Here is a 14,574-nt window from a genome sequence, read left to right as displayed (position 1 = left end):
TACTATGTCCATTTGACAAAATTTGGCAGGTTATGAAGGTTTGAACACATTTTTGTGCTTTTTTATGTGTTATTACAGTTTTGCTAATGACTGTGAATTGCCCTTTAAACTGCAAGTCACAGTTTCCCCAAGAGACCTGCTTATCTTAAATTGTTACAAAAGTATCTAAGTACAGTATCTATTCTGGGCTCTCTGCCAAAAGCAAATTAAGTTCAGTGCAGGAGATCAAAGAGAAAGTCAGGACATTTCAGTAACTGTTCCCTGAAAAATTGGGAGGTGTGTGAGTGTATGTTACTAGAGCTATTTACCCCATGGTAGAACAATGTGCCTGTGCAAAGTGCTGAACCAGAATGTAAATTAAGCTGTTTGGTGTACAGTGGAAAGAGAAACAGCAGCTTTATGTAATAAAATTAAAGCAAAGTGAGCCTGAGTCTTTGGTTCACCTTTAATATGCGAAACAACAGTATGAAAAGAGCGGTGCCTTTAGCCTCCATAGACACAGGCGACTACCGTGGCAGCTACATGGATATATGATCCTAAACATAAAATTAGGCCAAATTTAATCTATATATTGTAATTTGCATATTATTGACCTAAATGTTCAAATATACAGGCATTGGACCTGTTATCCAGAATGCTCAGGGCCTGGTGTTTTCCTGATAAGGAATCTTTCCATAAATTGGATCTTCATACGTTAAAGTAGACCTAAACCCCCACCCGACAGCTAAAAGCCCCCATTGCCTTCTCCACTGGTCCCCTTTGTTGCTCCCACTCCGCAAATAACAGAACATGGCAGCTCTGAGCTCCGATGTGCTACTCTGCACATTAAGGTCAGTTTGGCTGAATGGGACTCTTGTTCTTGCTGAACTATATGTGAGGAGGAAACGGGGGGGCAGTGGAGGAGGCGAATGGGGCTTTTAGCTGTTGGAGGGTTTAGTTCTCCTTTAAGTCTACGAGAAAATCATGTAAACATTAACATAAACTCAATTGGCTGGTTTTGCCTTCAATAAGGATTCATTATTTGCTAATTGGGATCAAGTACAAGCTACTGTTTTATTATTATAGAGAAAAAAGAAATCATGTTTAAAAAATTTGTTTATTTGGATAAAATAGAGTCAATGGGAGATGGCCTTTCTGTAATTCGGAGCTTTCTGGATAACTTATCTGTATTTGTGATTTTACAATACAATCAAAATAAAAACAAAGGCTTGGCAAACATAACCATTCTAAAACGGAATGTTAGGGTTCATTGCTACATAATGAAACATTATTTGTATATTTTGGGAACTGATTTATACATTCACATAAGTCCATTTTGTTTATAAAATACAATAATATTTTTTTGAAAAACACAGTCATGTCTAGAGAAAAGAAAGAAGCTTTTCCAACACTTTTAATCACTGCAGTCGCTGAACAGCTCTTATTTCTTCTAATACTTCAGCATCACACCCTGAAGAATCTGACCTATGGGAAACAATATGCAGAGACCATTTACTGCGTTAACCTTAAATGTTACCAGAAATGCTTATACAGGTATGGGACCTGTTATCCAGAATGCTCGGGGCCTGGGGCTTTCCAGATAACATATATTTCCATAATTTGGATCTTTAAAGGGATACTGTCACGGGAAACATTTTTTTTTTTTCAAAACGTCAGTTAATAGTGCTGCTCCAGCATAATTCTGCACTGAAATTCATTTTTCAAAAGAGCAAATAGATTTTTTTTACATTCAATTTTGAAATCAGACATGGGGCTAGACATATTGTCAGTTTCCCAGCTGCCCCAGACATGTGACTTGTGCTCTGATAAACTTTAGTCACTCTTTACTGCTGTACTGCAAGTTGGAGTGATATCATCCCCCTCCCTTTCACCCCCAGCAGCCAAACAAATGAACAATGGGAAGGTAACCAGATAACAGCTCCCTAACACAAGATCACAGCTCCCTGGTAGATCTAAGAACAACACTCAATAGTAAAAACCCATGTCCCACTGAGACTGATTCAGTTACATTGTGAAAGAAAAACAGCAGTCTGCCAAAAAGCATTTCTCTCCTAAAGTGCAGGCACAAGTCACATGACCAGGGGCAGCTGGGAAATTGACAAAATGTCTAGCCCCATGTCAGATTTCAAAATTAAATATAAAAAAATTTGTTTGCTCTTTTGAAAAATGGACTTCAGTGCAAAAGTCTGCTGGAGTAGCACTATTAACTGATGTGTTTTGAAAAAAACATGTTTTCTGATGACAGGATACCTTTAAGTAGGAGAAATAGCCTGCCAGAAAGTAGTTCCATCCTAAAGTATAGGCACAAGTCACATGACTGGGGCAGCTGGGAAACTGACAGTAGGTCTAGCCCCATGTCAGATTTCAAAATTGAATATAAAAAAATCTGTTTGCACTTTTGAGAATTGGATTTCAGTGCAGAAGTCTGATGTGTATGTTAAAAAACATGTTTTCCCATGACAGTATCCCTTTAAACCTTTTCTTCTACTAGAAAATCATGTAAACATTAAATAAACCCAATAGGCTGGTTTTGCTAGTTTTCTTAGTTGGGATCAAGTACAAGCTACTGTTTTATTATTACAGAGAAAAGGTAATTTTTTTTAATTATTTGGATAAAATGGAGTCTATGGGAGACAGCCATCCCATAATTTGGAGCTTTCTGGATAACGGGTTTCTGGATAAGGGATCCGATACCTGTAATATAGTACAGTTTGTAATTTCTGCAGTTTCCATAATGTGCAAAAAGAAGCTTTAGCACGACTTATATATTGCCCGTCCTTAATGTGGGAAAATATAAATTTTGGAAATGTATGGAGTATTTCTAAATGAAATTATGCATAAAGGCTAATCAATAATTCCTCAAAAACAATAATGCATTAAAGGCAATCACTTAAATATGAAAAGCCCTAAAGTGTTATAACTATGAACAATGAATGTAGAGATAAAGGCAGTTTTCTAACCCTATAGTAATACAGCACAGTAACTCCTGAAGGAAGACAATTGAAGGTTAATGTTAAATATTTTTTGTGGCCTGTACCACAATTCATGCCCAGCCTGAACGAGTTGCTCCTTTTTTACATTGCAAGGCTGTTTGATAAAGACCTGCTGCCTGAGTACCGACATATTTTCTTTATAATCGACCGTGTTTATGAGCCTTGTACTTGTTTTGATGTATATATTTGACATGACAAGTGCAAGAGCAGAATTCTTGTTGAACCTGGGTGATTAAATAGCAAAGGAATCAATAGCTTCTCACAAAGCTCAGACAGCCAAACAGGCTTGTTCACCACAGCTTTCACATAGCACATTAATAGCTCCCATTTGCCTTTTAAGGGTAATGAGCTGCACAAATGATTTTTCAAATTGTCTACTAATTATATGCACTGCACTGATTATCTATACACTAATAAGTGATATGAAAAAGAAACTAAATAAATGGGACTTAATAAGTGGATAAAACGTTTAAAAAGATGTATCTGGGCAAAGTTTTGTCCCATAGGATATTGAGGAAGGTTTCTCAGAGGAAACAAAATGCTAACTAAATAAACATTTTTAGACTTTTTTTTCTCGCCATTTATAAAATCTCTTTGTTTTCTGGTTATTCAAGATTTTCTGACCATAAAGCAATGTGATGTAATGAATATCCAATTACTGATATGTACTTAATTGGGGTTATTTAGGGCTCTTACTGACAAGCGGTTGAAGCTGCGCGCCCCTGCGTTCAGTTTTTCTGAGTTCAGCCGCAGGGGAGCACAGAAATAGACGAATTTAGCTTTTTTCAATGGGGCTGTACTCACACAGGCACGTGTAGGCGCTGAACGCAGGAAAAATGCAGCATTTTGCGTCTCAACCTGGGTTCGGCGCCTACACATGCCTGTGTGAGTACAGCCCCATTGAAAAAAGCTAAATGTGTCTATTCCTGCGCTCCCCTGCGGCTGAACGCAGAAAAACGGAACGCAGGGGAGCGCAGCTTCAACCGCTCGTCAGTAAGAGCCCTTGTAAACACTGGGCACATTTGCACCTGGGCAGTAACAATCAGATGATTGCTTTCAGTGTTCAATGTGCAGATGGCTATGAAAAAATTATCACTGATTGGTTGCTATGGGTTACTGTCCAGGTGCAATTTGTCCTATCTTTATAAATGAGCTCCACTGTATCTTTAAGGGTAGGACTACACGAACGATTCCGGCGCGATCCGACGCACTGCAAAAAAAGGGGTAGCGCGCTTCGTCTGCATCTGACAGTCGTGTCACGTCGGATCAACGCTGCGATGCCATGCGACTATTCTATCACTTACCTTATTTTTGTCACATGGGTTTTGTAGCAGTGCGTCGGATCGTGCCGGAATCGTTCGTGTAGTCCTACCCAAAGGGGTGGGTTTACTTTTAGTATACAATTAAAAGCAACTTTTCAATTAGTCTTCATTATTTTTGTATAGTTTTTCAATGATTTGCCTTTTTCTTCTGACTCTTTCCAGCTTTCAAATGGGGTTCACTGACCCCTTCTAAAAACAAATGCTCTGTAAGGCTACATATTTAATGTTGTTGCTACTTTTTATTACTCATATTTTTGTTCAGGCCTTCTCCTATTCATATTCCAGCCTCTTATTTATATCAGTGTATGGTTGCTAGGGTTATTTGGACCTTAGCAACCATATTCCTGACATTGTAAACTGGAGAGCTGCTGAATAAAAGCTAAATAACTTAAAAACCACAAATAATAAGAAATGAAACCCAATTGCAAATTGTCTCTTAAATTAGAGCCCCTATTTGAAACCCAAATTACCTTTTGTGTTCCATATACAAATCAGGGTGTAGTGCAAGTGTAGGGTGCTGACCTGGGGTGCAGATAATATTGATGCACACACTGCTACCCTACACCCTAAGGTCAGCACACTGCATTTGCTGTTAGGATAGGTAGTGTACCAGCAGAGCATGGATACATATAAGTCATTTTTATTTCCTGGTGGTCCTGGAGTTTTATACAGTGAGTTTACAAACTCATTCACTACTGTAGGCACACAAAAATCCATTCAACAGTACGATCCATTAGGTTGTATCTGTATTTTATTCTATAATAATATTGATTAATTTTCTGAAACTTACCTTGACCTTTTCTCAGTAATTTGTGGTTTATATGCCTGTGAAATTTCTTCCTTCTGAATGAAAGAAATGTAAGATTTGTTCAAGTGGACCTGTCACTCAGACACAAAAATCTGTTTAATAAAAGTCCTTTTCAAATTCAACATGAAATACAATTTCTATTTTTTATCAAAGCATTAATAGCTGTTGTAAACTCATTTAAAAATCTCAGCTGTCAATCGAATATTGTCTGCCCCTCCTCTATGCCTGAGGCATAGAGGCGGGGCAGACAATTACTTTCACTTTCCATTCAGCACTTCCTAGATGTCACTGCTCTCCCCACATTCCCCCATTCTCTTTACCATTTAATTGTGTAGCCAGTGCATGGGGATAGATCAGGTCCCCCATTCTGGTGCATAAACAAGATTCTGAGATGATACAAGGCTTGTCTTAATAACAGTGTCCACAAAATGGCTGCTTCCTGCTTGCTATAATTATGAGTTCCCAGACTGAAGGAAACAAGATTCAAATAGTTTATATAGTGTAATTAACGTTCATTTTGCTAATGTGATAAAATAGGATTTTGAATATTTTTTTGGGTGACGGGTCCCCTTTAATGACTTAAAAATCTGTTAATAAAACATACAAATCTGTTATATTAGTTAGTCCAACATTATGGGGCCCATTAACTAACACTTGTATTTTTTTTTTTTCTTTTACCGAATCATATTTTTTAGTGCTAAAAATCGTGGGGTGTTCTGATTAATCTAAAAATGTTGTGATTCATGAAGAAAAACTCTAGCACAAAAGTTTGCATCTAAAAGCTGGCGAGGTCATATAGAAGTCAGTGGGAGCTGTCATCCAACTGTAAGATTTTTCACTAGTAACTGCAGGAAAAATTCAAGGAATTCGAGGTTTTCTTGTCTTATTATTGTTTTTTTTGGTTGAGCTTTTGATGTTTGTATTTTTTTTAACAAACTACATGGCATTTGTGTTTTTACAGAAAATTTGTTTTTATTGTGGTTCCAAAAACCTCTAAAACCACTGAAATTATAATGATCCCTAACATATAAGGCAGAAGAAGACAATGCTTGGTCAGATCTTCATTAAAAAATATGGAAAATCCACTTGCATCAGATTCTTCTGAAAGGTCTATGTGGGGCCCCCACAGAAAATGTAATTCTAAGCAATTTTTTAAAAAACATTATTTAAATTTTATATCAAGGTTTACAAACCCTTTAAGAATTAGATATATTACTATATTACTCATGATTCATTCTAACTTTTTTTTTAATAAAGTTGTTATTTGCTCAGCTTGAAGTTCAGTTAGATGCCACTGCTGAGGGGGCCTGGCTAGAATTTTTTTTTCTTTTTTACACTTCTATTCATCTTTCTGGCACTCTCTGGTGTGTCCAAATCTTAAAAAAAAAATTCTTGCATTTGGTTATATGCATCGCAGAATGACTAATACTAATCTCAGAGCAGTAATGACAGCATCAGGAGTTGTGCACTGGGATGGCCCTTAATTAATTATTAATACTCAATTTAATCAGGGATCCATAAGTCTAAAGATGCCAGGCAAAGAATGTTTATGCAGTAGCCTGATAAATCAGTTTTTTATCTGTAGTAACACAGGGATATTTATATACAGTGTGTTCAGTATTAACGTGATGCTGCTACATTTTAATGCATCCAAAAGAGCTGTTATTAGGGGTTGGAAACAGATGTCAATAATGGTTTAAATAAAACACACATAAGCATTTCGGATAGATATGGCTACCTAAATACGTTTGTCATTTGTCATATGTGCGAACTGTGCCATTTTGTTTTCTGCTGAATTACAATGAAGCACCATTTATAGACTACAATAATGCAGTTCGTTAGCATAAAGATAAATTGTTAAATGCAATTTTTTGGCTTTAAAGGGTTATAAGTTTAGAACAAAACACCCCTAAGACAATCCTGTAGGCACAATGACTTGGTTTCTTCCGGAAATTATTACCTTAATTCGTTCTTCTCTTTGTTTCTTCAGAAGTTCTATAATTTCCTCTCTCTTATTAGCCTATAATGCATGAAAGTAAAAATCATTACCAATTAATAGTGAACCTATCACTGTAATAGAAAAACAATAGTGTTGGATTGTTTCAGGCTATAATTAGAATATTAGATGTGTGATTCATTTTTCTATTCCTCTCTCCTTTCTTTCCCCCATTTGTCTACCCAGCTTGGAAAATATGTGAATTATTTTCTGTGATGTTTCAATTGTAATAACATGCTGCTCAGACTATAAGCATGCTTCTCATAGTTTAATTTCTTTTCATTGCTGCCCTACCATGTTTATAGGACTAGTTAACCAACAATGAACTGGGTCACAGGTCAGCCTACATTGTCATTCTGGCAGATCAATGCTGGCATGGTCTTGGCAGAATTTGATAGACTAAATGACTTTGTATAGGGCCCACATATAATGTAACAATTACTGTTAAAGCCTGGAGAAATGTTTGACAGTGGGCTAATACAGAGAAAATGTATAGACCTACACCAGGCTGATATAACTGCTTTGAAAAAAGGTTCTCTTTAGGGAGCTAAAACACATGAATTGTCTAATCTCTCCTATTTTTCAGTGATGAAGTGATTCATAGTATTTTGTGCAGGAGTTTGCAACTGATATCGAGGCAAAGGTATTTTCATGAGATGTGTCACCTCTGGATGTCACAGATTTCCAGCAGGTAATAAATGTCCCCATGTGCCATAGGCCTTAAATGGGAAATACCACATGCAGGGCTGGAACTAGGGGTAACAATAAAGGGTTGCTAGGCACGTATCTCTTCTTTCAGCTACCCCGGTCCTTGTTCCCTCCACTGACGCTCATCACTTGTGTGTTTCCGCATGTTATAACCTGTGTGCACTCAACCTGATTTGTCGTAACAACAAATGCTCATTCCTTCATGCACAAGAGGGAGAAGAGGGGTGAGATGTCCAGCTGGGTTGCCTATGGCACGCGGCGGCTTGGTCTGGCTCTGACCACATCCACATATTATATTCTAAGCACATATATTGTTAAAGGGTAAATAGGTCCTAATTATACAAAGTTTTTTTTGCCAAATTCATTAGGAAGGTGGAATTACATTTCCATTTTTGCCTCTTCAATTGCATATGCATTGCCCTACCTAGTTAGAGAAGCTCCATCACACTATGCTACAAGGGTTTCTCCAATGTTACTCATTTTTTCCATACTAGCACTCGAAAGCATCTCAAATAAACAGGGGTGGGCTGGGTAGAGCTCTCATCCAGTTGGCTAATGTGGAAGGCAAGGAGCACAATGGCATCAGTTTTTTAAAGAAAATTTTTCAGCAAAACAAAATGTGTGGCGAAATGCCAACTTTCTCTGAAAAACTGTACTGGGTGAAAAAGTTCACTCGTTCTTAGTTTTCTTCTATTTTTGTTTACTGGAAAGTGAAGTACAGGAAGCTTATAAATCACTGTGGCCGTGGGCATGTAACATTCCTTCACTGTGTGGGTATTTATGCACATGTATTCATGCCCGGATTTGTGGAAAGGCCACCTAGGCCCGGGCCTAGGGCGGCAGGATTTTAGGGGGGCGGCATGCTGCCCAACCACACCCATATTGGTTCAAAAACATTGGGGATGTGCTGGAGATACAATCATTTTTTAAATTCCCATGCACCAATCCCCATTGGTTTGGTCCAGATGATGAAAATTTGCATGAATAAATGGGAGGGGACAGGGGCGACGAACGGCAGTGGGCCTAGGGGCGCCCACTATGTAAATCCGGCCCTGCATGTATTGATGTTGCCATACTGATTGCACCATGCTCTTTAAACTGCCAGATAGATAAATAGATAGATAGATGGATAGATAGATGTTTATAAACTCTCTGTTCTAACGTAAAAATAGAGATAGATAGATAGATAGATATACAGATGGACAGATAGATAGATGATAGATAGAGAAAGAGAGGGCGAGATAGATGATAGAGAAAGAGAGAGAGAACTAGATAGATGATAGGTAGATAGATAGGTAGATAGATTATACAGAGTATAATGTATAGATTGGAGCTGCCCTGGAATTTGGCCACTGTCTACTAAAGTATGTCTGCTAAGAAAACCAATATGGCATATCAGCATAGTCATGTTAAGAAAAAATTTATAAATATTTATGCCTTCATGATATAACTTTGAATGAATAAGCATTATAGCTCTGGGCAATGATTTGATTACCTTCCTTAATATTGCAGATCTGCAGCCCATTGATCTCCCCTTTAAGCATACATACCTGTAGTCATAAAAGGTGCATGCTTAGCTATAACTTTACATACAGTCAATTACACTATGCTGAAACTTCTAAATGCTGATTGATTTTCTTTTCTTACAGAATATTCTTACAGAAGATGCAGAAGCAATATTTTCTTTCAACAATCTTGAAATGAAAAGTACATGTGTAAGCATAACATTGCCACCAGGGCAATCATCTCATTGCTGGCTGCTAAAGAGCTGAGTTAATTAACCTGAGTAAAGGGCTGAATCAATTAAAAGGAGGCACTCAACTTAGTGGTTAATTCTGATGCATTTTTTGCACATGACCTAGTGGGTTAAGTTATGAACTTACAGTCTGCTGTAACAATTAGAGTATTAACATAAAGCTATGTTTAGGGGATTCAAACTGTGGAGATAATGAAATAAACCTAATAATAATAACAGTAATACTGATAATACTAACAATAACAATTATAATAATAATAACAGATATAATTGTGTGAAATGTAAAATATTCTAATACTCTAATTGTTACAGCAAACTGTATGCATTATAAATAAAAATTATATAAATATAATATTAATGTAGGGTTGTCACCTTTTTTTTCCTGAAAGGGGGCAGGGGGCGGTCTGGTGATGTAGATTAGCGGGCCTGTGATGCTGGGGGCGGGGTGGTTGACGTCAGGGGCGGGGCTGATGTCATTCCACCTTATTTGGAAATCTGGACAGGTACTTTTCACCTAGGTAGTTCTTCCAAAAACCGGGCTGTCCGGGTGAAATCCGGACAGGTGGCAACCCTACATTGATGTGACTATAAAAATGTATGTAAACTGCAGGAAAACTTAAAATCAGGTTGTAAAATTGAGGTTTCACTTTATATACAGCCCGTGACACACACTCGGCAGCAAGCATGGCCACTTCCATAGTTTTCAAGCATTCCAAGCCCTCTTCCGACAATTTAATGCAATCACCCAAAAGAAGTAGTAGTAAGCTAAAAGGAAACAAAAAAAACAACAACTTTAATTCATCTGCACTGGTATAAACACAGCTGGGAAGATTGAGCACAGTAATTTCAGCCCATAGTGTGATTGATAAAGGGTTTTTTTGGCAAATAATGGTAAGAAATTTCAGACTGCCATTCTGGATGATTAGAGATTAAATTGCTACTATGAAAAAAGTGATCCAACATAGAACCCATACAGGGATAGGCGCAGCATTAAAGAGCAACATGGAAACAGCTACATCCTTCATACAGTGGCTACATATAGCTGGTCAATCCTGCTGCAGATAATATACTCTGAAGACCCCATTGCCTTGTGATTGGTGCTTTGTAATGTCTGTAACAGGAAGAACTGGCATCCTGTGAAGTGCTATTTTCAGTTACGGGCCTAGTAAATATTCCATTAAACAGCTTGGCAGGAAATTGTTCTCTTATCACGTCACAGCATAATCAAATATTTTATTGATGAAGTCGGACGCCCAAGTTATCTCCCCAGCAGAAGATAAGTAGTAAAAGGCCCTTTGGTATTCTGACAATTGTTCTGTAGTCTTTACATCAAAGCCTAAAGGCAGGTGAAAAGAAGGCCTCTGAAGGCAAACCAAAGAGGTTGCAAGGGGAGGGCTCAACAGTAATGATGAGCAAATGTTTTCACCACACATGGATTCAGGGAGAAATTCTGCATTTTACCATAGGTGAAAAATCCTTAGAAAAAAACCCATTGACAATGCATTTGGAGTGAGGAAAAAACTTGAGAAAAAAAAACACCCATTGATTCTAATGCAATTAGACTCTAATTTGCTACAAAAAAAAGTCACCCAAATTTTTTGCTGTTCCCCACATTTTTCAGCAAAACAAAACAGGGTAGATTCACACATCACTACGCAATAGATATATGTCACAATAAGTTCAACACAGATTGTTGTGCCAGTTATTTTTGTCCAGCTATAAGGCTGGCTATACACCTAAAGATCCGCTTGTTGGTAAGTTCACCAAATAAGTGCAGAGTTGTCTGTTATAGACACCAACACAGAGGGCCAATTGGGTGAAATAATCAAATCATAAAGCAGGCCTACCAAAATCTGTTGGGAGAGAGGACAACATCAACACATCAAAGCATTACTTGTCCAACTCATTTTTTAAACCTGACAGATGGATATCTAGATTATTTTTGGTCAGGTGGGTAGACTGCTGGGAAGGCCTCATACATGGACCAATAAGCTCTTGACTCGGTCTGGAGAGGCTGAGTTGATAGCTTTTATCAGCCTGTGTATGACCAACTTGGGTCTCCCTCAGTGTCAGGAAAAGTTTACTCTCTATTCACAGCCAACTTTAGGATAGTAACTAGCCATTTATTCCTTAAGCGAGCAGCTCTTTGGAATTAACTAACAAATATTGGGCCAGATTCAAATCAATGAGAAAACACATGGCAAAATATGTTTTCCTTTTGGCTCTATGGGAAAATCTGGATTTAATCAATGATTAAAACTTCTGCTAGTGAGCAAGAACATAGACAAAAGCCAACAAACACAATCACACATGTGATTATCAACTTACAAATAATTACTTAGCTTTAATGATTATTACAGATGAAGACAGTTGAGAATCAGTTCAGTGCTGTATAATTGTTAAGCCCCTTGGTCGGTAATCTCTTAAACTGGCCGTAAACAGGCCGATAAATGATGCCGACAGACCAAATCGGCAGCTTTTTGGCCCCTGTGTGGGGCCCGACGGGCTTCCCCGATCTATATCTGGCCAGATGTCGTTTGGGCAGGGGTAAAAATCCCGTCAGTTTGCAGACCACATCTGTTCCGCGACCGCCTGTATTGCTTCATTATGATCTGATCGTTGGGCCCTAGGGCCCATGATCGAATCAGTCCAATATTGCCCAGCTTGAAGGTTAGCATATCGGGGAGAGATCTGCTTGTTTGGTGAAAACGCCAAACGAGAGGATTTCTATGTGTATGTCCACCTTTAATCTCCAGAAAAAGCAGCAGACCAACCCAGAGGGTTGAGGGGACTTCCTATTTCCAACTATTTTCATAGGCCAATAAGAATGTTTGTTTTTCAACAGTTGGCCAGTTTGCATTTCATGCTTATGGTTGCTTAAGGCTACAGTCAAATGAGGCTGACCATTCACCTCTGCTGTGTTGTTTCTGCACCTGCAAGTGCAGCATTACATGGAGCCGATTTTGGGTGAGAATGGATTCTCTAGTGTTTCCACTATTGTTTTCTGAGCCCGCAGGTGCAGAAACAACATGGAACAGAGGTGAGTGGTCAGACTGTTTCTTGGCATGTGATTATTTGCAGCCCATGAGACAGCTTTGTCTGACTGTAGCCTTAGGTGATTAGACCTGTATCAAACTTTGCACTTTTTATTACATAACCTAAAATGAGTTTCCAATAGCAGTCTCAAAATGTGCTGATCTTGCTTCACTAACCGATAAGTGCAGAAGCCTGAAGTTCTATTCACTATAACTTAATATACTGCAAATCAATTTGAAAATCATAAAATCAATTCTGAACACTGCTGTACACAGTAGCGTATCTGGACATACAATATCTCCCATGGCTTACAGTTTGCTAAAAAAAGTAAAGAGCAGCAGAATACTATAGTCACATATGGTTTCAGTTTAGTGGATTTTTGAATCAGCAATAATATTTAAAAAGGAAATGAATAAAGCATAGGCAAACATAGGACCATGTGTATCACAGCATGAGGAAAACATTTATAAATGTGTATTCTACAAGAATGTCTGGTGTGCTTGTGAACAGAACAATATGTCTATATTATATGTAATAAATAAATAAGCCCGGCATACAAACCTTTTATGATAAATGGATTCTTCAACAACAAAATTAATGTTATTACCAAATTAACTGTATGCGTTTTACAGCTCAGCATCAACACATTTTGCGCATTCACATAGCTCTAAACTGCAATTTTTTTTTCGGATTTAGCAACAACTCAAAAATGTGGTAAGTTCAGAATTTCTTCCTCTTCTCCCATCAAATGTTCTGAAATGAATTAAAGATACAAAATACAGAAAGATTGCTTCTTAGCTGATCCGATTTGGAAAGGGAAGGTTTAATGCCTCCTAATGGATACGAACAACTACTCTGCAATTAATTGGAAGGTATCCCTTTGCTGACTTGCAAAATAGGCTCAAATGCAAAGCTCAGCATTATGGAGAGCCTGCTATAAAGATCGTTGTGGTTGGCTATTTTCCCGGGTTTCCAATACACTTTTTTTTTCTTTAAAGAGCAAAAATTTTTTTACTGGAATGACAGAAAATGTGCCAGCTCCACAGCGCATGCTCCTTTTGAAATTCATTGCGGAAGCTAACTGAACGCAGAGAATATAAATTAAATGACAGAAAATTGAATATGTTTTTATCAGAATGTGGTATGTGAAATTCTAAGGCAACACATGGCTGTGATGTCTCTGTGATGTCTCTGTGATGGCTCTGGGTGTTAATTTTTTTTAATGATGTTGGTAATTTTGCATCAGAGCCCCACAGATAAATCTCATATTTATGACCACAATGCAGCATTTTAACCCTTTGAAATCCAAGGCAATCATGGGACGCTGAGGTAACTGCTTAGTGCATCAATATAAGTTTTGGTTAATTGGACAGAAGTCACAGTGCACACTTTCCACTTAGGGTAAAACTACCTGGGAGAATTTGATCAGATTTTGTGGCTCAGATTTTATCTGGTCTTGCCATGCCACTGCACGCAATACCACACAACAACATGACATTTGTAGGATCCTTCCCCCTATAGCTAGAATGTAAAATTGGATCAGATAAAGTTGGATGGAGTAGTTTGTTCATGCATCTACTGTATATCTGACAATGTATTTCAATGGGAAAAAAAGCGGGTCAGACACCATTAGATTTTATGTTGTTGGATGAAGGGTACAACTACATGGACAATTTCCCCGCGACTGTGCCAGATCTGACGTGCTGTGCAAAAACGCAGGCATCAAGTCAGATACGACGGAAAACAAAGTAAGCAACAGCAACGTCGGATGGTGTCGCAGCGTTCGTCCAATGCGACACAACTGTCGGATGCAGGCGCTGCATTCGACAGTCGTGTCGGATGAACTCTTCAACAGCATCCGACATTTGTATTTCTTACCTTGTTTTCCGTCGCATCCGACTTGATGCCTGTGTTTTGGCACATAGCGTCGGATATGGCACAATTGCAGGGAAATC

At 38.2% G+C, this 14,574-nt stretch overlaps 1 protein-coding gene across 4 annotated transcripts in view; it reads right to left on the bottom strand.

The window, feature by feature from the left end:
• Positions 1-431: 431 nt before the first annotated feature.
• Positions 432-14,574, bottom strand: part of LOC108696483 (cilia- and flagella-associated protein HOATZ-like) — a 43,234-nt gene continuing 29,091 nt past the window's right edge. For 3 of the 4 annotated variants that reach the window (XM_041569287.1, XM_018225909.2, XM_018225907.2), the window contains exons 4-6: positions 7,084-7,143; positions 5,106-5,158; positions 432-1,464 (exon numbers count right to left, since the gene is read on the bottom strand). In XM_041569287.1, the coding sequence (XP_041425221.1) occupies positions 1,398-1,464; positions 5,106-5,158; positions 7,084-7,143 (180 nt within the window). In that variant the 3' untranslated portion in view covers positions 432-1,397. The remainder of the gene's footprint in view (positions 1,465-5,105; positions 5,159-7,083; positions 7,144-14,574) is intronic. The other variant, XM_041569286.1, reaches the window with a different exon arrangement.

This window comes from Xenopus laevis, chromosome 7L (assembly GCF_017654675.1).
Source record: "Xenopus laevis strain J_2021 chromosome 7L, Xenopus_laevis_v10.1, whole genome shotgun sequence".
NCBI lineage: Eukaryota > Metazoa > Chordata > Amphibia > Anura > Pipidae > Xenopus > Xenopus laevis.
The sequence above is the reverse complement of the archived record's forward strand: the minus strand, read 5'-3'. Positions and strand labels throughout refer to the sequence as shown.